Raw genomic sequence first — 21,868 nt, forward strand, 5'->3', positions numbered from 1 at the left:
CCGAATACAAAAAAACTAAAAAACTAAAAACTTTCAGCTTTCGTATCTCAACTTTTGAGGACTGTAAGTCAATGAATATAAAACTAAAAATGACAAATTTATAGTCTAGAATCATGTACAAACTCCAAACTACATGTTGGAAAAAACCGTATGTCAATTGGAGTTGAAACAAATAAGATATGCATCTTGTAAACATTTCACAAAAAGTGGTTCCGGTTCCAAAAACCGGTTCCGGATTTTAGACCCGGTTTACCCGGACCCAATGGACCCAAACCCGGATTACCCGGAACTCGGATAAAGCTAATTTTTAAACCCGGAACCGGACCCGGTTCTATATATTCCGGTTCTAACGGGTCCGGTTCCGGTCCAGTTTTTTGGTTCTAAATCTCATCCCTAATCGACACCATGACTTATTTGATATGTAACCTAAACATCGGTGCCTAGATCAATTTCTCATATGCTTCGACCATAAAAATTGAAACAATCACAATTAATTTTTAGATCTCTTATGCTTCGACCTTAAGTAACATACGTTAACAAAACAAAAGAAAAATCACTAAGATTTTGAAACAATGATGTTTAGGTCATACATATTAGTAAGTTTGAAAACCGAATTGTAATTTGATTGGTTCGATTCGGATCACATTTGAATTTAGTTGGCCTACCTACTGAGACATATGTTTTGAAAACCGAAATGAATTTGTGTTAGATTTGCATATTGGCGGTCCCATCTCACTCCGATCTTTTTCAGTCTGGTCTTGCGGTCTTTGCGTGTATATTTTTCAGTTTGGTTTCGGTATATTTCAGTTTTTGTGTTTTGGTTTTGAGTTTCATATTTTACAAATGTGTGATTGACACCAACATGATACATTATTTTATTTTATTTATTTATTTATTTATTATTATTTTTTAAATTGATATACTAAAATTTAACATATAAATTATATTTATATAATCATGTATTTGATGGGCTTGTTTTCATATTCTGATAATGGGCTCAACCCTTTGCTTAAACTCAAAGCATGTATTTAAATCCTCGAATCAAATATCGTCCCAAGAACAAGCAATTGCTTTACTTCAATGGCAGCAAGCAGCTCCGCTTCAAATCCAATTCTATGTGCTTCTTTCAATCAAGATAACAGGTATTGATCCCCAAACCGATTCGAAAATCCTTCTGATTCTATATTTGATTTAGGTTTTGCTAACTCTGCAAACGAATTTAGTTGCTTTGTAATTGGGACAAAAGATGGTTTCAGAATCTTCGATTCGAATTCAGGGAGACTCCTATACGAACGAGGTATGTAATCGTGTATTCTCATATGAAAAAGCAGTGTTTATGCTTGTGATTGATCGTGTTAAATAGATTCCAAAATTCGAGAAGTTTTAACTGTTTGGGGAAAAGTATCTTTATGCATTTGATCTAAATGTACTATTAATTTCAAATCAAACAAGGTTGAATCAATTTTCACAGTGACTCGATTTTCCATTCCTCAGTTATTGGAGCATTTGTTATCGTTGAAATGCTTTTCAGCTCTAGTCTTCTTGCCATTGTTGGAGCTGGTGAACAGGTTCTATGAAACTTCCAAAAATTTCATTAATTTCTCATTACACTGTAATTTAGTTACCATAATTTGCTTTAATTTCAACAGGCATCTTTGTCACCAAGGCGTTTATGCTTGTTCAATACTCAAACTGGAACTGCTTTAAGGGAACTAAATTTCTTAACTTCAATTTTGTCTGTTTGTGTAAATAGAAAAAGGTGAATTATCAATTATCAATTATCAATTATCATGCTTTAAGTTTCTAAACTTCTATACATTTTTATTCACATGTTATCAATTTCACATATAGGTTGATAGTGGTTTTACAAGGAAAGACATTCATATATGACATCAACAGTCTTGTTATCCTAGACACAATTGACACAGTGCCAAATTCAAAAGGTGATTTTTCTTTTTCTTCTCTTTAATCTTTCTTCACATTCATCTAACACTTTTCTTATTTATTTCTTCAATCAAAAATTTTCAGGTCTTTGTGCATTTTCACCATGTTTAGATGGGTGTTTTTTAGCTCTTCCAGCAAGTTCCACAAAAGGGTCTGTTTTAGTCTACAATGTCATCGATCTCCATTCACACTGTGAGGTTATAATAATAATAATTATTATTATCATAAAATGATTAATATATGATTTCAATTCATATTTTCATAACCCAAAATTTTTGACATTTGAAATACAGATAGATGCTCATAAATCACCATTAGCTGCAATAGTGTTTTCTTCAAATGGAATGTACATAGCAACAGCATCTGAACAGGGGACTTTAATTAGGGTTCATTCTGTTTCAGAAGCAACAAAGGTGATTTAAATTTTAAATTCAATCAATTCAATTTGTTTGAATACTAATTTCCAAGTTTTTTTTTTATTCAGTCTTATAGTTTTCGAAGAGGAACATATCCATCAACAATATTTTCGTTGTCATTTGGGCCTTGTATTGGGCTTCCTGATGTTCTTGTAGCTTCAAGCTCTTCGGGATCTATTCATGCTTTTTTTCTTGGAATGGCTATTGATCAAAGGTGAAGAAACTATGGATTTTGTAATTATCGATCACCAAGGGTAAATTTGTCCAAAAATAGCAATTTTGGATGGAAAGTAGGAGTTTTGGGTAAATTTGTTTTGCCACATCATTTCGCTAACTTTATGAAACAAAAATAAGTAGTACTAAATCTAGAGTCAAAAAATATTGGTTAAATATAACTAGAGGAGTAAAAATGTAACATTAAATAATAAAGGAGGTTAATTGTACATTTGTACAAAACATAAAACTTAAAAAAAAAAAACATTACTAGAATCTAAGTGGGGATATGAATAAATTGTTATAGTCGAGTGGTTAAAAAATATTACTAGATAACAACACATTTTTTTTCTTAAATTATGTCAAACTTTTTTTTTTTTTATTTTTTTATTTTTTTTTTCAGAAGTAAAAGGTCAAGTAGCTTTTTGGGATCAATTATACCTAATTCTGTTGGTGATGCACTTGATGCCACTCATCATCATATTCTTCATAATGCTGTGCCACCCGGAGTAAAAAGGTTACTGTCTGTTTCTTTTTTTTACTTAATGGACTTAACAGACACATGACTTGATCCGGTCTGATATATTTTTCTTAAATAATTTTAAACGTCATTAAACTTTTTCATAATATGATTTTTTTTTTACCATAGTTATGTAGTGGTCCGCAAGGTCGACAAAGTTGCTGACGTGTCAGAATCGAAATCAAAGTCTACAACGTTTAGGTAAAACAGTACATTGTGGTTTTTTGTATTTTTAAAATACTAAATGATTATTAATTTAACATATATGCTATTATATTTTTTCAGAGCCACAGTATCTATTATTACATACAACGGATATTTCCTTGAGTATTTTCTTGACATCAACCACTTGAATGAGTCTTGTTGGACGTTGGATCGGGAATTTAATCTTGTAACAGCAATATCTGACTCTGAAAGCAGTGCCACGTCATCGTGAGCTTAATTGGGTGGCTTGTAAACTATGTATAGCGATAATTATATTGGCTTAAAGTTTATGAGTTATATTAAGCAAAACGTTATTTCAAAGCTAAAAAATATCAAATCATGTGGTAATTATCGTATATTGAAATTCAATTCAGGAGTATATAAGTCAAATATTTGGATTTCATATTCTAAAGCAACTTAACATATATTTGGAATGATCAAAATCTATGTTGTTGACATTTAGAAGGTTATAAATATCAAGGTAAGGCTAGGGGTGTTTGTTTGGATGGATCTGTTTGATCCGATCCAATCAAGTGAATCCAAATTGATTTCGGTTTTCAAAACATGGATCCGAATAGTCCAAACTAAATTCAAATCCGAATCAAGTGAATCCAAATTGATTTCGGTTTTCAAAACATGGATCCGAATAGTCCAAACTAAATTCAAATCCGATATGATCCAATCCAATTACAATTCCAGTTGGATCAGTTTTTATTTTTTGGTTTTCAAAACCAAAACATTTTTTAGCGACATATAATCATAATATTAACCAACTTTATACAAGAAGCGAAAACAAATTATTTAGTTGTGATTTGAAATTTATAAACAATTACTAACAATATATATATATTATAGTTAAATATTTTATAGATATAAAACTTTTGAGAAAAAATACATATTAATGTTTTTTTATCGGGTGAAACGTTTTGAACCTATTTGAAAAAATAAATTACAAAATTAATAAATAACTATAGATATATATTATAATTGAATAAATTATAAATGTTTTTTGCGGTTATTTTGGACTATTCGGTTCTTATTTTACAAACCAAAACCAATCCGAAATCCAAAATAATAATTCGGTTTTGTTAAAAACCAATCCAAAAATCCGAATACCCGAACCAAATAGTCCAATCCAAATTGTCCAATTGGATAATCCGGTTTTATCCAAATAATAAACAGCTAATGAAATGATAATTCAGGTACATGTGATGAGAAATATTGAACCAAGAGCAAGAAACTGTGTTTTTATTGGATACCTACTGGAATAAATTCATAAAAATTAGTGGACCTTGAAACTAAGCATATTTTTGTATCATGAGATGTCACGTTTTCATGAAGATACGTTGCTTTTTATCATTAAGAACATAAGTTTCAAGAAAACCCTTTTGTAGTGCACGTGCTTTTGATTGTCAATGATTATAATACCGATTCTAAATGCTAACACAATCAATCAAATTCGATTAGCATGACAAGAATACTACTATCCCCACAAACCCAAATGAGCAAATTTCAACACATCTATTCTCTCAAGGTTTATACGAGTTCGCATCCCTCCTTCATATCTTAGAGATTATTGTTGCAACTTGGTACAAAATAAAGACCGTCATTCATCTAATTGTTGATATCCTATATATAAGATGTTCTTTTGTATAAGTATCCTCCAATTATCAAGCTTACTTTGGCCTCGTCTACACAATTTGAACCCAAGGGGTTATACCAAGGCAGTTAAGTCAATAAAATGGTAAGATACTATGGATGATGAATTATAAACCTTAGAATTAACTAAAACATAACGGTTGTTCCATTTATAGTGAATAGAACAATTCAGTGGTGACCTTGGGGTGTGCAGGCGGTGCAATCGAACGGGGTCTCTGATTTTAGGGGGCCTCCAAATTTAGGACAAATCTATACTTATGATGTTAGTATTTTTGTAAAATACATTTTTATGTCTTATCATTATAGAAATTTAGCCGTGTCGGTTACTTATATGTACGATGTAACATCTATTTGCAATCCCGAAGTCATTTTACCTATGAAAAAAAATGAAAGAAAAAAAAAAATCAAATCTAATCATAAATTCTAAAATTTATCACCAATTTATGAAAAACACCTATATCCAAAGAAAAATATAGATACGTTTAGAGTCTCATTTTAAAATCTTTGTCAACTATAAGCTAGGAAAATAGAATTGAAAGTGTGATAGCAATATGACTCAAGCTCCTGAAATAGTAAAATATATGTATAAACTTGTTGATGAAAAAACATATATAAAGATCAAAAGTGAAGCTACTTGTCTAGTAGAGTATAAACTTGACAATTTCGACCTTATAGTCGATATGATTATATGGTATCATATATTGGCTAAAGTAAATAACATGAGTAAACAAATTCAATTTGAAACTATGCGTCTTGATGAGGCAATGAGTAGTGTGGGGGCAATTATTGAGTTTTTTAAAGACTACTGAGAGAATGGGTTTGACAAGGCTTTGGATTATACGAGAGCTAAAACTTATGATTTAGGAATTGATCCGTTATTTGTTGAGAAAAATAATAAAGGAAGAATTAAAAAAATACATTTTGACCAGAGTAACATTGGTCATTAGAACCGATACATGAACTTTCATTCATGATTCAATATATATTGTGTATATAGTTGATCAATGTATTGGTTCATTGGAGGGAATGTTTGAACAATAAAAACAATATGAAACACTTTGATTTCTTATTCGAAACAGAAAAGTTGAAGTCACTGAATACTATTGAGTTAAAGGAAAGTTGCAAATTTTTTGAAAAAATGTTGCAAAATTGTCATATCCCAAACATCGATGTCGAAGATTTATTCAACGAAGTGGAATTGTTACAAAAACATTTAGCACTTGAATATAATACAGTTAACAAAAATACTAAATTTCTAAAAAAAATGATAAGCACTTATCCATTTTCTTGCCTAGCATACACAATATTGTTGATTGTTCTCATTACAGTTGCATCAATGAAAAAAAAACTTTTCAAAACTAAAGCTTTTAAAATCTTTTATGTGTTCGACTATGTCTCAAGAGAGATTAAACGCTTTGGATTTAATTTCAATTGAGAACGAATTTCCTGATAATATTGATTATGAAAGTGTAATGAATTTGTTTATAAAAATGTTAGATGATCGACGTTTAGGAAATAGTAATCCGTTGACATTTTTTTTTGAAAAGTTGTTTATAACGGTTACAATTTATAACTAATTAGTGAAGACATGATGTTGTGGTATTGAATTTACGAGATGTTTTTTTAGCACCTTTAAGTTTTGAATTTAGAGATAGAAAATTAACTTAATAATACTTTACAAAATGAAAATTAAGGTGCCTCACTTTTGTTTTTGCATATGTAACAATTGGCAAAAATAGGATTGATCGTACGATACTATGTTTTGATTATTAAGCAATATGAATATCTTATCAAAAATGGTTGAAGGAATTTAACATGTTTTATTTAGATAAGTTCTTATGAAAAATAAAACAAGTGATAATGATAAATTCCGTTACGACGTATGACTACGAACCATCACCGGTTTGTGAAAATTAGCATATAACGTCATTTGAACGCAACAAATTTAATTACCGAATCAACATGTCTCCAGTTGATGAGTAAATTAAATTATATATAAAACATGTGCTTAATAGTTGTGAATGATCTAAATTTGACCAATATACGAATCAAAGTGATGAAACGTGTTTAACGATATGGTTAACCAGTTAAATGTCACGAAATTATACCTTGGTCAATAAATTTTATATTTAATTAATAAAAAATATAAAATGAATTATTTTAAGGCATAATTAGAATGTATCTAAGTGTTTTTGAATAAAAAGAATAAAACATAAACATTTAAGGTCAAATACACAAAAACTATATTGTTATTTTATACCAAGAATACATGTATGTATTTGTACATATGTATTATTATCTTGTGGATAACTAGTTATGGGTCATGAATTAAAGTGATTTCATGTAAGGAATATTGTGTCTAAATAAATTAAGATAAGTGAAATGGTTGAGATAAGTGCCAAGTTAACTAATAAGTGCTTAATCACTCAAGTCATTTTGCTAAAAACACTTCTTAATTCTTCTTATGATTTTCGAGATTTACCACCTTCCCTCTCCATAACTAAAACATCTAACTAACTAACTAACTAACTAACTAATAACTAATTAGTTAACTAAATCCTATCCCTGACCAACTAACTAACTAAGTGGCTAGACAAGATCATATCTAATCATTTTCCCATCTCATTCTTCTTTCATTATCCAGAAATTAATCCATAGAAAAGCTCTCAATCTTCATCCCATTTTTAGCCACACAAACTTCCTTCCAACTCTTCAAAACCGTGAACCTTAAAGGGGCTGTTGTCCCTTGGTGTTTCAGCCACCATTTCACCCATATACACATTCCTTTTGTTTGATATTTTCACCACCAAATACCCATGGAAGTTATTTGTTATGCTAATCTAAATTAGGGACTCAAAACAGTGGCTAAACTACTATTATTTTACCTTCTTGCTGAGAATTTTCGTGACAGCAACACAACCAAAACAATGGATGTTTTCGATCATCAAACCAACACCCAAAAGTCCTCCATTATTCTGCCCATTTTCAAGATTCAAAGTAGAACATATGTAGCTACTTTCAAACACTTAAAACCCCAAAGAAAGATACATTTCACCTCTCAAAAAGCTTGTGTTTTCCACCATCTTTTGGCAACATACTTTATATCCAAGTTAAAGCTAGGTATATTCTTGATTTCTACTCTTTCCTTTTATCATAAAGTTCACTAATTTTAAATGATTTAATACATGATAAAAGTATAACATACATGTAAATATATTTCTTTATGTGTTGAGACATCCAAAAGAATACTCAAATCACAAACTTGAGTGGAACCGGAAACCGTACAAACCATTCTCAAACCGAATAACTCTACGCAACAAAAGTGAGTTTTCTACGGCCCCTATTTTATGTTTTACAAGTTTTGGGGGAGAATACACACTAAAAAAATTCTAGTTTAATGATTTAAAGGCTTAGTTAACTGAAAATACAAGTTATATCACTAAACATATCTAAGCTTGAATTTCATCTTTGTATAGAAAAGTTGTGGTCTGTTCAAGGAATGTTTTGCCCTTCTTAAACCTTATGGATTTCAAAACTATACAATATGCAAATAGTTCAGGTCTATACCTTTTCAAGGACCACTCGCATGCATTCATACGATTTTTCTATAATTTATGACGATTTTTACAAAACTGTCTATCATTTCAGAACATTTTCAGACCAGTCTGTAAAAATCAACATTTTCACTCTGGTTAGGAACCACTTAAGGCCAGGGTAAAAATTATGGACAAAGTAGACTCATTTTCTAAGCTCGGAGAGTTTATGGATCCTAATTCTGATTGATGATGATTTTTCTATAATTTTTATAAAAACATGGACAAAATTGCCCTTTTGATTAACCTTGCTGTTTGGTCTTTCAAATATATACACAAAGATTTGTTGTAGATAAGAGAAACATAACTTATGACATCATTTAATTAACAAACTTTAGGATCACAAAAGTGTTAGTGATAACAAGTGTTTCTAATATGATCATGTTGAAAACCTTATGGCATAAAATGATTTGAAACATGTTGGTTTTGGTCACTCACAGCCAGGGTGCTGTATAAACATTTGTTATTGTCACTTACAATTGGAGTACTGTCTAAACATTGTTATGGTCACTTATAGTCAGGAGAACTATCTAAACATTGATATGGTCACTTACAGTCGGAGTACCGTCTAAACATTTGTTATGGACGCTTACAACGACGTGCTGTTTAAACTCGTGTAAAGGCACTTACAGCCGAAGTCCTGTTTAAACTCGTATAGGGACACATACGACCGTTGTCCTGTTAAAACTTTGGTAGCTTACATTATTAAGCATTACAACCAAAAGTTTTCGAACACAAACAGTTAAGAATTATAACAAAATCCCGGATACAAAAATACTAATACAAACTAGGATGAGGTTGTATGTAGTATAAAATATTGTTTGTATATCGTTAAACCGATTAGTAGTGTATATTTATATAAGCACTTAATATTTTGCTTCACAAAAAATGTTAATATTTACTTTTATCATAAGTATTTTAACATGGATACTCGTATTGGATTTCAAGTATGTGGTCTCACACGAAGCATATCGGTAACATTGATTGACCATGTTTTGCACAACTTATTTGTTAAACATTTCACGTTTTATAAATATTTCTTTTTATAAAACTCATGGAGTCAAAACCTGTGGAACTCACCAACAATTTTTGTTGACGTATTTTAAAAATATGTATTCTGAGGTAAATAAGGAGCCGGAGGTAGGACATCGGTTCTAAGGAAATTATAGTTCATTTATTTTGGGAATAAACTTGACTTATATTTTATTTACCGTTGTGTGTTTAATTATGAATATGTAAACTTCAATTACAAAACTTAAAGGTTTGTCATATATTGATTTGAAATATGTTAAGTGTTCGATATATGTGGTTGACTGTGATGCAATTGTATAACGTCGCAACCCCGCCGATTTCCGCCGTCGGTCGGGGTATGACAGCATAAGGCCTCCGAAATGTCAGGGACGAGTCTAGAACAATTCTTAAATGCAAGTGGTATAGAAACTTAATGTTTGACTTTGAATTTGGTGACTTGAATAGATAACTTGACCCAAAATGACGTGAAGAAAACCCGACACCATATATTGACTAGATAAGTGTTTGGAGTAGGCTTAAGGATTATGAGTATGTTTAAGTATTTAGTATTTAATATTTTTCTATATATGGGCTCAACCCTATAGTTGCTAAGGTTTTATAGCTATAAATACTTGTAGCTTGGGATTCTAGTGTAATCACTTTTAAAACTGTCTAATAATACAAGAGTTATTCTATTCCTATCAGTAGACATGTCACATCAACCGAACCTCGTTAAATTTTGTGTCATTTTATTGCTTTGTAATTATTTGTTGCATAACAAGTGGTATCATAGCTACGGTTGTTCGAGTGGAAAGATTTGTTGGTTTAAGGATGACGTATTACAAGTTCGATTCGGAGAAGTTCAATATATCGAACGATTTGACATTGTGAAAGGTGAAGATGAATGCTCTTCTGGTTCACCAAAGTTGTGCGGCGACAATAGAAGAAGAGGCAAAACTACCGAAGGATGTGGAGACATATGTGAAGGTGAAAATTCTGGAAAAAGAAGACAATGAGATTATGTTATGCCTGGCTGATAAAGTGTTATCGGAGGTTGTGGATCAAACGATTACTGTTAGGCTTTGGGAGAAGCTAAGCGGCAGGTATCAGAAGAATTATCTCACAAATCGGCTACATTAAAAAGAACGTTTTTACACACTCAACATGTCTGAAAGTTAAAGAATCATATTGATATCTTTAATTGTATTATACAGGATTTACAATGTGTGGAAGTTAGGATTGATGAAGAGGACCAAGCTCTTATTTTGTTGTGTTCTCTACCAAATATATCAAAATTTTGTTGATACCATGTTGTATAGAACGATGATCACTTTCAATGACGTTAAAGATTCCTTGTTGTCCAAGGAACCAGAATGTAGGGTTTCTAGGAATGAAGAAGGTTCCAATTCTGGTTTGTTTGTTGGTAGAGGAAGAACACGAGAAAGAGAGGATGGAAATATGACGAAGTCACGTTTCCAAAAAATATTACTAAAGTTAAATGTTACCAGTGCAAGGAATGATGACATATTAAAAGAGAGTTCCACAACGCAGTAAGAGAATCGATAAGGTTTAATCAAGCAACAATGGAAGTGTTGTTGTGGTTCAAGATAGTTCCAAAGAAGGTGACATAGGTGATGTTTTGACTGTATGTACGACTAGTTTACATAATTATTTAACTCGACTTAAACACAATAGGAAATGTACCCAGTCGCACAGTAGTAAAATAGAGTAAGTAAGGAGTCGATCACATGGAACAAAATTCTAATTAGGAAAATAATGCCAAATATTAAGAAACAAACTTTGAAAATGGGGGGGGGGGGGGGTTATCTGATTTTTTAAGTTTAGAAAAACTTAATTAAAGCAATATACTAAAACACTTTAAACTAAAGCAAACAACTAGAAAACAAGATTTGGTCGAGAATTAAAAGATACTTCCATTTAGCTTCCAATCCTCCCTTTTCCTATGGTTAATTTCAAACAATGGATTAATTCTATTGGTTACCAAATTAGAAGTTACTAGTTATTATGATCAGACTAACTAGCATACGTCAATCCATGAAGTTTACCCCTAATGATCATGCAAGTTAAGTACACTAAATTGAATTTAAGATATATTTGGATTATGAGTGAATAAATCTATGAATTATCTAGCTATGATCAAGATAAACAATGAAGCACATATTATGATGTAATAATGCTCTCTAACACTGTTAAACAACTAACTTTACTAAGTATACTAGAATATGGTCAATCTCTAGCTCTAACAATTTAATGATCATAAAAAACTAGGTAAACAAGCTCATGAAATGAACGGCCGTTTAACTATAGAAAACTTGAGGACAAGGCAGTAAATATTGAAACTTTAACATGCTAGAATAATGATCTACCGAACACAGACCAAAAACAATATCATTAATCCATAAAAGTAGAAACTAACACATAATATTACAGTTTATCTAATCTAAATGAAAGTAAAGGGTTATTAGCCCATGATTATAGAAGAAACACTCATAATTAAATAGAAAACTAGGTTAAACATTGTAAAATCTAGGAAAACCGAATCATTAATGATGATTCCTAGATTCAGTCTCTTTAAAACTTTCTCTCCAATCGAATTCAACCCGCAAGAAGGCTTTAGGTTGCTTTTAGTCTAACAAAATCACAATCTATTGGAATTGATCTTTGAAATTCGACCTAAAAGTCATAATTTATAGTTGCCATAAAATGATGTGCACGTCGTGGCCAATAGCCCGCCACGAAGTAGGAGTCACTTTTGATATGTATGAGCCAAGTTTTCCATGTAGATCCAGAGAAGCTTCTATGATGGACATGTGGTCATGTCATGGTATATAAGTGTCTACAATGTGGGATCTTCTTTTAGACCGTTTTCTTCTCTTCTTTCTCCTTGATGTAAGTTCCATCCTCTAAGTTCCTAGCTTTGCTTCGTTTGGGTCCCTTTTCACGAGTATACCCTTCTTTGGCTACAAAATAAGATTTATACTTTATAAGTACCAAATGTCTTTGTACTTAATCAAATTAAAGGTAAAATGTATTGAAATAATGCATATATATATATATATATATATATATATATATATATAACAATATCACATACACTTGGATCTTGGACACTAATGCATTTCATCATTTGACTTTATAATGAAATCTATCTGGTTCTTTCAAAGCATGTTTTGGTACTGTAAAGTGAGGAGATGATGGGATATGACGTATGAAGGGTAGTGGATAGTGCAAATTAAAATGCATGATGGAATGGTCATATATCTAGATTGCTGATATGTTCCAGATTTTCGAAAGAACTTCATTTCTCATGGAACCTTAACCAACCAGGGACTGAAATATTCTGGTGAAGATGATTGGGTAAAAGTCTCAAAGGATGCTCTCCTGGTAATGAAAGGGAAACTAAAACATGGGATTTATTTTCTAGAAAGAAATTCAATGACATGCACAAATGATGTTTCTCAATCTTTAGAGACGCATGATGAAGAATAAGAATTATGGCATCATCGATTGGATCACATAACCGAGAAGGGAATGTTGATATTGAGTAAATAGAGATTGCTTGGAAGATACACAATTGGGAAGATGAAATTTTGTGAAGGTTGTGTAAAAAAAAACAAAGGTTGAAGTTCAGTTATGTTCAACACATAAGCAAGGAAATTCTCAAATATGTTCACTGAGATTTATGGAGTCTTTATTAGGTGAAATCACACGGTGGATGATTGTATTTTGAGACATTTATTGATGACTTATCCAGGAAAGTTTGGTTGTATTTCTGAAGATAAAGGATGAAGTTGGAAAGTTCAAGGAGTGGAAGACTATGGTAGTAAAAGGGACAAGGAAACCAGTCAATACACTCAAAATGAATTAAAGGTTAGAGTTTTACGATGCACCATTTGAAAACTTATGCAAAACATAATGTATAATGAAGTAGACTATTGTACACAACACACCACAAAAAATGGAGTTGCAGAACGAATGAACCAAAAACCGATGCACCGTGCATGATGCATGTAATTGTTTGTTGATTTATCATAGTAGTTCTAGTCAGACTCGGTGAAGCAACTTACTATCTGGTGAATAGATCTATATCAACTATAATCAAGTTATAGACATCTCATGATGTATGTTTCGGTAAACCCTCTAAAAATTCCAATGTACATATATTTGGTTTTCCTGCTTATGGTCACATTAATGACGGTTATGAACTGTATATTTTTAGTATGTGCAACTGGAGTGAGAGGTTATCTATTGTGGTGTACATAAGAAGGTAGGACACCAAAATTTATTATTAGAAAAGATATGACGTGTGATGAATTTTCTATAAGTAACCAGAGAGGAGAAAGTAGAAGTTTTGCAGGGAAACATGATCAAGATGCTAGCCAGAAGGTGGAGTTTGTAACACAAAGCCAATATAGAGTTATCATAAATGAAGAACAACAAACCGACACAGAACAAATTAGATAAAAATAATCTCAAGAACAACCTAGGGAGCAAGAGTCTAGAGATGCTGGTGTCGACAGAGATAGAGATAGATAGATAGATAAATAGATAGATAGATAGATAGATAGAGAGAGAGAGAAGAAAATAAGGAAGAAACTATAGAAAAAAGAAAGTAGAAAAATAACATTCAAAATCCTGTTAGATATATTGGATATGTGAACACTCATGACATCAGTTCTATAACATTTTTATTGGTAATTAAAGAAGACATTGATACAGATAAGCCTCAGTCACACAAAGATGTTGTAGCATAGTAAATTAGAAACAAACTTGTTAATGGAAATGAAAGAAGAAATTCAATTATTGGATAAGAATGAAACATGTGTTCTTGTTCCATTACCAAAATGAGTAAAATCAGTGGAATGCAAGTGGTTCTTTAAGAGAAAAGAAATAATTCCCAAAGTTGAACCCGCAAGGTTCAAGACATGGTTGGTGGCAAAAGGTTTCTCAGGGAAGGGAAGGAATCGACTCTTACGAGGTAGTTATTACCTGACGTGAAGCACAAAACGATTCATATTCTATTAACCTTTGTGAGAGCACTTGATCTAGAACTTGAGCAAATTGATGTAAAAAGTGCATTTCTTCATGGCAATCTAGATGAGAAGATTTATATATCTAAACCAGAAGCGTTCTTTGATTACAAAAAGATTGCGTAGGTGTGACATCCCCAAAATCACGGCCAGAAAAGACCGGATTAATTTATGCTTTTAAAATGATTTCAGAGTAATCCTTTGATTAAAAGAGTTGCAAAATTTGTTCCCAAAACAAAATATGATAAAATAAGATTTACCAAAGCATTTCTTAAAGATATGTATTTTTCATTATATTACAATGCTCGGGATGTCATGTTCCGATAAACAGACCAAACGCATAAACATTTCAATACAGACCTTACAACAATTATTTATAACAACAGGTCTATAATCCAAAAGTAACTTGACAAATCATCCAACTTATGCTCTGGCGCCACTACCTGTAATACAAAGAAACTGAGTGGGTCAGACTTGGGAGCCTGGTGAGCATATAGGGTTTTCAACCCACGGTAAATAATTATATTTAATTCCTCCAACCAACGATAACCCAATTACCCATTCCCATTATTCTCACTTTACGTCCCTAAGACAACTAACATAAGGGACCTAGTCTAAGAATATTTCATCGGGGCGACAACACATGCTTCGGGGGTTCCTCAACAATATAAGTCTAATAAGGCAACCATGAGGGGGATGGAGTACAACGAATGAACACCCAGGCTCATTAACACCTACAGGTGGCGAGCCTGCTAACGTTCCACAAGACTGTCTAGAAAAGTCTGTGGTCGTCATCTAAACTCCGCTAGATGACTAAATCAAAAACATCGAGGCCTTTCATCTTTTTATCACAAGACAACTATCTACCCATGTTCTACCCAACATTTTAGTAGATAAAATATACATTTTTATACATAGTTTAAAACATGTATAGTATGTTCATTCAAAACACATTCCAGATAAAATATGAGGCACATAAACATAACACGTATTTCATAGAGAATAAATCATATCTATGAGATTAGAAGATAACATAGATACACTCACATAACACATATACTTAGTACGTTAAATCGATACTTGTATAAAATCGTGCATTTGAAAAAGATTATGTACCCTCTTCAAATCAACACCAATATATAAACACATAACATGTATTTCATAGTAAATACTTCGTATTTATGTATTAGAAGAAAGTAACCACACACTCACTTGATTAGAAGACGATAAGATAGCACTACGGCTTGTAATGGTAGTATTCTTCGGTGAAACTGGGATCACTTCACACATCGGGCTTCTCGTGGGCAGAGCTTCGGCTCGAAAACTCTTTTCTTCGCGGGATCTTCGAGCTTCGGGACCTGCTTCGGGTATCGGGATGAACACCGGGGGTTCGGGGGGTTAAAATAGGGCTTAGAGAGAGTATCGGGAGTGGGAGAGTAAGAGATGAGCAACCAAACTCGGTTGACCCTGATTTCTATTTATAGGGTGAATTTTTCTGAGTTCACCTCGTGAGTTTTTAATATTCACCTCGTGAACTGACTCACCTCGTGAGTTCAATACGTCATTGTGTTCGTCATGACCACTTGCCCTGGAAGACGTCCATCAACTATTCACCTCGTGAGTATCTAATACTCACCTTGTGAACTGTCACAACCTTGGGGTTCACGCCCCGATCTTCAGAAATTCATAACATTCGCATACAAGCTCCGTTTTTGACGTTCTTTATATCCACGCGTAGGTGAGATTATGCTCTACAGCTCTCGTTTAGACTCTATTGGAAAATTTTGACTTTAATTTTAATATATTATTAATATATTATTTTTAATAGGTTGGGACAGGAAAACTCCGTTAGAAATTCATAACTTCTTCATCTGACGTCCGTTTTCGCTATCTTTTTATTGTTTCACTACTCTCGATGAGATCTTCGATTCTCATTTAGATTGTTTCGGCTAAAAATCACTCGATCTCAAATCGTGGATTCGGGCTGCATACTACTAAGTCGAAACTTCGGAAAATCATAACTTCCTCATACGAAATCAGATTTGGGTTTTCTTTTTATGCACGCTCTCAATTTAACAAACCCTACGACTTTCGTTTAGATCACTAAGGCTAGATATCGCTCTATCTTAAATTCATATTTTACGTCATTCAACGTCGTGCCGGTTCTGTCGCGAAACTTCGACAGGTCAAAACTTCTTTGTTATAACTCAGATATCGGTGTTCTTTATATCTCAGGAATCCTTGTTTCGACCACTACAACTTTATGTAAAAATATCGGGCTTATCTCACACTTTAATTTTGACGCTTATTTTTATCCTTTATTAATTATATCTTTATAATTAAGTAATAAGCACACAAATACACATAATTCACATAATACTCAAATATTTCATCATTAATACTTCAAAAAGAGTTACAAGGGTTAACCTAGACTATTACATCAACGAAAATGCCTTGCATGGAAATGCGAGGGTTACAATTCTCTCCCCCTTAGGATGATTCCATCCCCGAAATCACACATCAAAAAACAAATGCGTATAGCGACTCAACATGTCACTCTCTGTTTCCTAGGTGAGATTTGGCCCATTCGAATGTTTCCAACGGACAGACACTAATTCGACCATCTTGCGTCGAAGCTTCTTAATCTTTCGGTCAAAAATTGCCTCTGGTTCTTCAATTAACCTCTTGTTTTCATCAATTCTCAATTCAGAAATTGGAATCATATCGGGAACTTCTCCCGTGAAATTCCTCAAATAACACACATGAAAAGTGTTATGAATACCATTCAGTTCTTCTGGTAGTTCTAGCTTGTAAGCTTGGTTCCCAATTCTCTGAAGAACTTTAAACGGTCCAATAAACCTTGGACTAAACTTTCCCCTTTTACCAAATCTTATAAGTCCCTTCCACGGTGAGAATTTAAGTAAAACCGAATCCCCAACTTCAAAAGTCATCAGTCTTTGCTTCTTGTCAGCATAGCTCTTTTGACGATCTTGAGCTGCTAACATACTTTCCCTGATCACTTTCAACTTCTCAGCAGTCTGATGGACCATCTCGGGTCCCATGAACTGCTTTTCTCCAGCCTCAAGCCAACAAGACGGCGTACGACACTTCTGTTCGTACAATGCTTGATAAGGTGCCATCTTTATGCTCGAGTGAAAACTATTATTGTAGGAAAATTCTACCAAAGGTAAATGCTTAGCCCAATTACCTAGGAATTCTAGGGTACATGCTCTCAACATATCTTCAAGTGTTTGTATTATTCTTTCACTCTGACCATCAGTCTGTGGATGGTAAGCTGTACTTAAACACAACTTGGTACCCATTTCCTCTTGTAGAATTTTCCAAAACCTTGAGGTGAAACGGCTATCACGATCCGATACAATCGTTAACGGAACACCGTGAAGCCTTACAATTTCCTTCACGTAAGAATTCGCGAGCTTATCCATAGACCATTTCTCATTGGCTGCTATGAAATGCGCACTCTTAGTGAAGCGATCAACGACCACCCATATCATGTCGTGACCGTTCTTTGTTCTGGGCAGTTTAGTGACAAAATCCATGACAATGTCTTCCTATTTACCCATAGGCACATGTAAAGGTTCTAAACTCCCATATGGTTTCTGATGTTGTGTCTTGACTCTCGCACAAGTCACACACTCAAGCACATACTTTGCAACATCAAGCTTCATCGTTGGCCACCAGTAGTAGGGTTTCAGGTCCCTATACATTTTAGTACTGCCAGGATGAATTGAGTACATGGTTTTGTGAGCTTCTTCCATCAGAAGATCTCTTATTCCTCCTGACTTAGGCACCCAAATTCGATCTTGGAATACCTTTAGTCCATGACTGTTTGTATCAAACACCAACGTTTTGCCCAAACGTTCTCCCTTTTGGTCATTCTTCTCAGAAGCTTCTTCTTGAGCTTTCTTTATACTCTCCACAATTGTCGAGACAAATTCTATTCTCAACACTCTTGGGCTTTTTCTCTCAACATTGACTTTCTGACTGAGAGCATCAGCAACAACATTAGCTTTACCGGGGTGGTAAAGTATCTCACAGCCGTAGTCCTTGAGTAACTCTAGCCAGCGTCGTTGCCTCATATATAACTCTTTTTGATTAAAGAGATATTGGAGACTCTTATGATCAGTGAAAAGTTTGCACTTCGTGCCATAGAGGTAATGCCTCCATATTTTCAGAGCAAAAACTACCACTGCCAACTCCAAATCGTGAGTAGGGTAGTTCTTTTCATGCTCCTTCAGCTGTCGAGACGCATATGCTATCACCTTTTCTCTTTGGGTCAAAACACAACCCAACCCAACACCAGACGCATCGCTATAAACAACGAAGTCTTCAACTCCATCGGGTAGAGAAACAATCGGTGCCTCACATAGCTTCTTCTTTAGCTTCTTGAATGCTTCCTTATGCTTCTCGCTCCAAGCATAAGTAGCTCCTTTGTGGGTCAAAGCTGTTAATGGAGTAGCAATCGGAGAAAAGCCTTGGATAAACCTTCGGTAATATCCGGCTAATCCTAAAAAGCTTCAGATCTCCATGGGACTTTTCGGTTGTTCCCACTTCATTACAACTTCAATCTTTGCTGGATCAACCATTATCCCTTCTTGGTTGACCACGTGACCCAAGAATTGGACTTCTCGAATCCAAAAATCACATTTGGAGAATTTATCATATAGCTTCTCCTTCTTCAAAACTTCTAACACTGCTCGTAAGTGTCTGCCATGCTCCTCTTGACTTTTCGAGTAAATCAGAATGTCATCTATGAACATTATCACAGATTTATCTAAGAACAGATTACAAACCCTATTCATTAAATCCATGAACACTGCTGGAGCATTGGTTAGTCCAAATGACATAACCAAAAACTCATAGTGTCCATATCGTGTTCTGAATGCAGTCTTCTTGATATCCTGCTCTCTCACTTTTAGCTGATGATATCTTGACCTTAGATTGATCTTCGAGAAATAGCTCGAACCTTGCAATTGATCAAACATGTCATCAATCCTTGGCAACGGGTATCTATTCTTTATTGTTGCCTTATTCAGCTCTTTGTAATCAATGCACATTCTCATGCTCCCGTCTTTCTTCTTTACGAATAACACTGGAGCTCCCCAGGGCGATGAACTAGGTCTAATGAAACCTTTGTCCAATAACTCCTGAAGTTGCATCATCAGCTCTTTCATCTCCGTCGGTGCTAATCGATACGGTGCTTTTGCTATTGGTGTGGTTCCTGGTAACAAGTCTATTCTGAACTCCACTTGTCTATTAGGTGGTAATCCAGGAAGATCTTCGGGAAATACTTCCGGATAATCACACACCACTGGAATACTCTTCATCACCTTCCTTTCCTTCTTAGCATCGATCACGAATGCTAAATATGATGTACATCCCTTGGTCAAACACTTTCTGGCTTTGATTAGGGAAATGATTCCAGAATTTACTCGCCGTTTGTCCCTGTATACCATAAATGACTCTTTCCCTAGCGGGTTTACTTTTACTATCTTCTTTCTGCACAATATTTCGGCATCATTGGCGCTAAGCCAATCCATTCCCAACACGATGTCGAAACCGTTAAGTTCGATAGGCAATAATTCCTCGTGCAACTTATTCCCATTATGGTCGATTAAGATGTTTTTCATACGATGGCTAACAGGTATAAACTTGCCACTAGCAACTTCGACTAATAAAGCATTATCTAGTCTATCAACAGGAAAAACTAGTTTTCTTCCAAATTCATGCGAAATAAAGGAGTAGTTGGCTCCAGAATCAAACAAAATTTGAGCAAGTAATTCGTTTACGAGAAAGGTACCTGAAGCGACATCAGCTTCATCCTTCGCAGCCTCAAGTGTCATCTGGAAGGCTCTTGTTTTCGGCTTTGGTGGAACGTTGGGCTTAGCTGCCTCCTTCTTCTTCGGACAGTCTTTCAAAATGTGCCCCTCTTCATTACAACCGACACACATCCTTTTGTTGGACGGACACTCATTGGCAAAATGCCCAATTTTTCCACACTTGTAGCAGGTTACTTCCTCACTACATTTCCCAAAGTGCTTTTTCTTGCATTTATCGCACCATTTTGCTTTGCTTCCTTTTCCTCCAAACTTCTTCGAAGTAGACTTCGAAAATTTACTTTTCTTACTGGAACCTGAAGTTCCGTCAAACTTTCTCTTTTCACCAACTTCAACCTTGTCAGTGGTTCTTCCCTTGATCTTGTTCTCAACAGACTTGGCAGCCCAATTAGCTGCCTGATGCACTGGCACAACGTACTCCCATGGGAGTCCTTTTGCGTATCTGGCACGATGCGCAAAGTAAACTCCATCTTGTCTGTGAAAGCATTTGTGTATTCATCAAATGACATGCTGCCCTTTGTCAATGTCAGAAACTTTTTCTCCAAATCCAATAGATTTTGGGCCGAACAGAACTTGCGCTTGAACTGCACCAAGAACTCTGCCCATGTTAGTTACAGTGGCTCATTAGGGCTTAGGGTCTTCCCTAAAGTGTTCCACCAACGAACAGCTCCACCCCTAGAATGACGTACTGCAAAAGTGGTCTACAACTTGCCTCTACAGCCACATGTCATGAAGGCTAGCTCCATTTCTGATATCCAATCCATGACGCCAATCAGATCCTCCTTTCCAGTGAAGGTCGATGGTTTGCAAGTCAGAAAGTCCGTGTAATTGCATCCCATTCCATCATTCCTTCCATCCTGATTGTTTTGCCTAACTATCGGTGGGTTGGCTTGACCAACAGATCCACTGAAGTTTCCACCTTCCGAGTGCCCTTCATTTAATTCGGGCTCTTCCACTTGAATTGACAGTTTCACAATTCTGTTGAAGCAACCACCTAGTCTCCTCTATTTGACGATCCAACATTGTTTGAATCATCATTTGTACATCAGCCATTGTTATTGGCTCAGGTGTTGCAGCTATAACAGGTATTTGTTCAATCACTGGTGGTTGATTCCTGTTTTCATCAGCATTTCCAACTCCACTCCTCGTTCTCACCATTTTTGATCTATACACCGAATAAGGTGAAATTAGATCCTCATTCATGATAGATATTCAAATCATCCTTATCACTCCGAAACGTTTACATGCTAGTTCTAATATCGTAGACGTACGTTTAGAATCCTACACACATAAGGTTTCCAGATCCGGTCGGCAACAGACCATAGATCCGAACAAATAATATCATATATGGAAAACATATAACATTTAGCACTTAAAAGAATTTTAGGCAATTTTCCTA

General features: G+C 34.3%; 1 protein-coding gene across 1 annotated transcript; it reads left to right on the plus strand.

The window, feature by feature from the left end:
• Positions 1-987: 987 nt before the first annotated feature.
• LOC111889292 (autophagy-related protein 18b) lies at positions 988-3,687 on the plus strand. Its single transcript, XM_023885427.3, has 11 exons — positions 988-1,142; positions 1,224-1,297; positions 1,495-1,568; positions 1,650-1,759; positions 1,852-1,943; positions 2,029-2,141; positions 2,238-2,357; positions 2,429-2,574; positions 2,977-3,090; positions 3,223-3,294; positions 3,379-3,687. The coding sequence occupies exons 1-11, from the start codon at positions 1,081-1,083 to the stop codon at positions 3,527-3,529; spliced, it is 1,128 nt and encodes a 375-aa protein (XP_023741195.1). The 5' UTR covers positions 988-1,080; the 3' UTR covers positions 3,530-3,687.
• The last annotated feature ends 18,181 nt before the right edge of the window (positions 3,688-21,868 follow it).

Source organism: Lactuca sativa, chromosome 7 (assembly GCF_002870075.4).
Source record: "Lactuca sativa cultivar Salinas chromosome 7, Lsat_Salinas_v11, whole genome shotgun sequence".
NCBI classification, from domain to species: domain Eukaryota; kingdom Viridiplantae; phylum Streptophyta; class Magnoliopsida; order Asterales; family Asteraceae; genus Lactuca; species Lactuca sativa.

Bases quoted from the DNA above. Each gene is read 5' to 3' on its own strand.
- LOC111889292 (XM_023885427.3), top strand. From the start codon at position 1,081: ATGGCAGCAAGCAGCTCCGCTTCAAATCCAATTCTATGTGCTTCTTTC. The intron at 1,944-2,028 runs GTGATTTTTCTT...AAAAATTTTCAG, and splicing joins CACAGTGCCAAATTCAAAAG to GTCTTTGTGCATTTTCACCA. The intron at 2,142-2,237 runs GTTATAATAATA...TTTGAAATACAG, and splicing joins ATCTCCATTCACACTGTGAG to ATAGATGCTCATAAATCACC.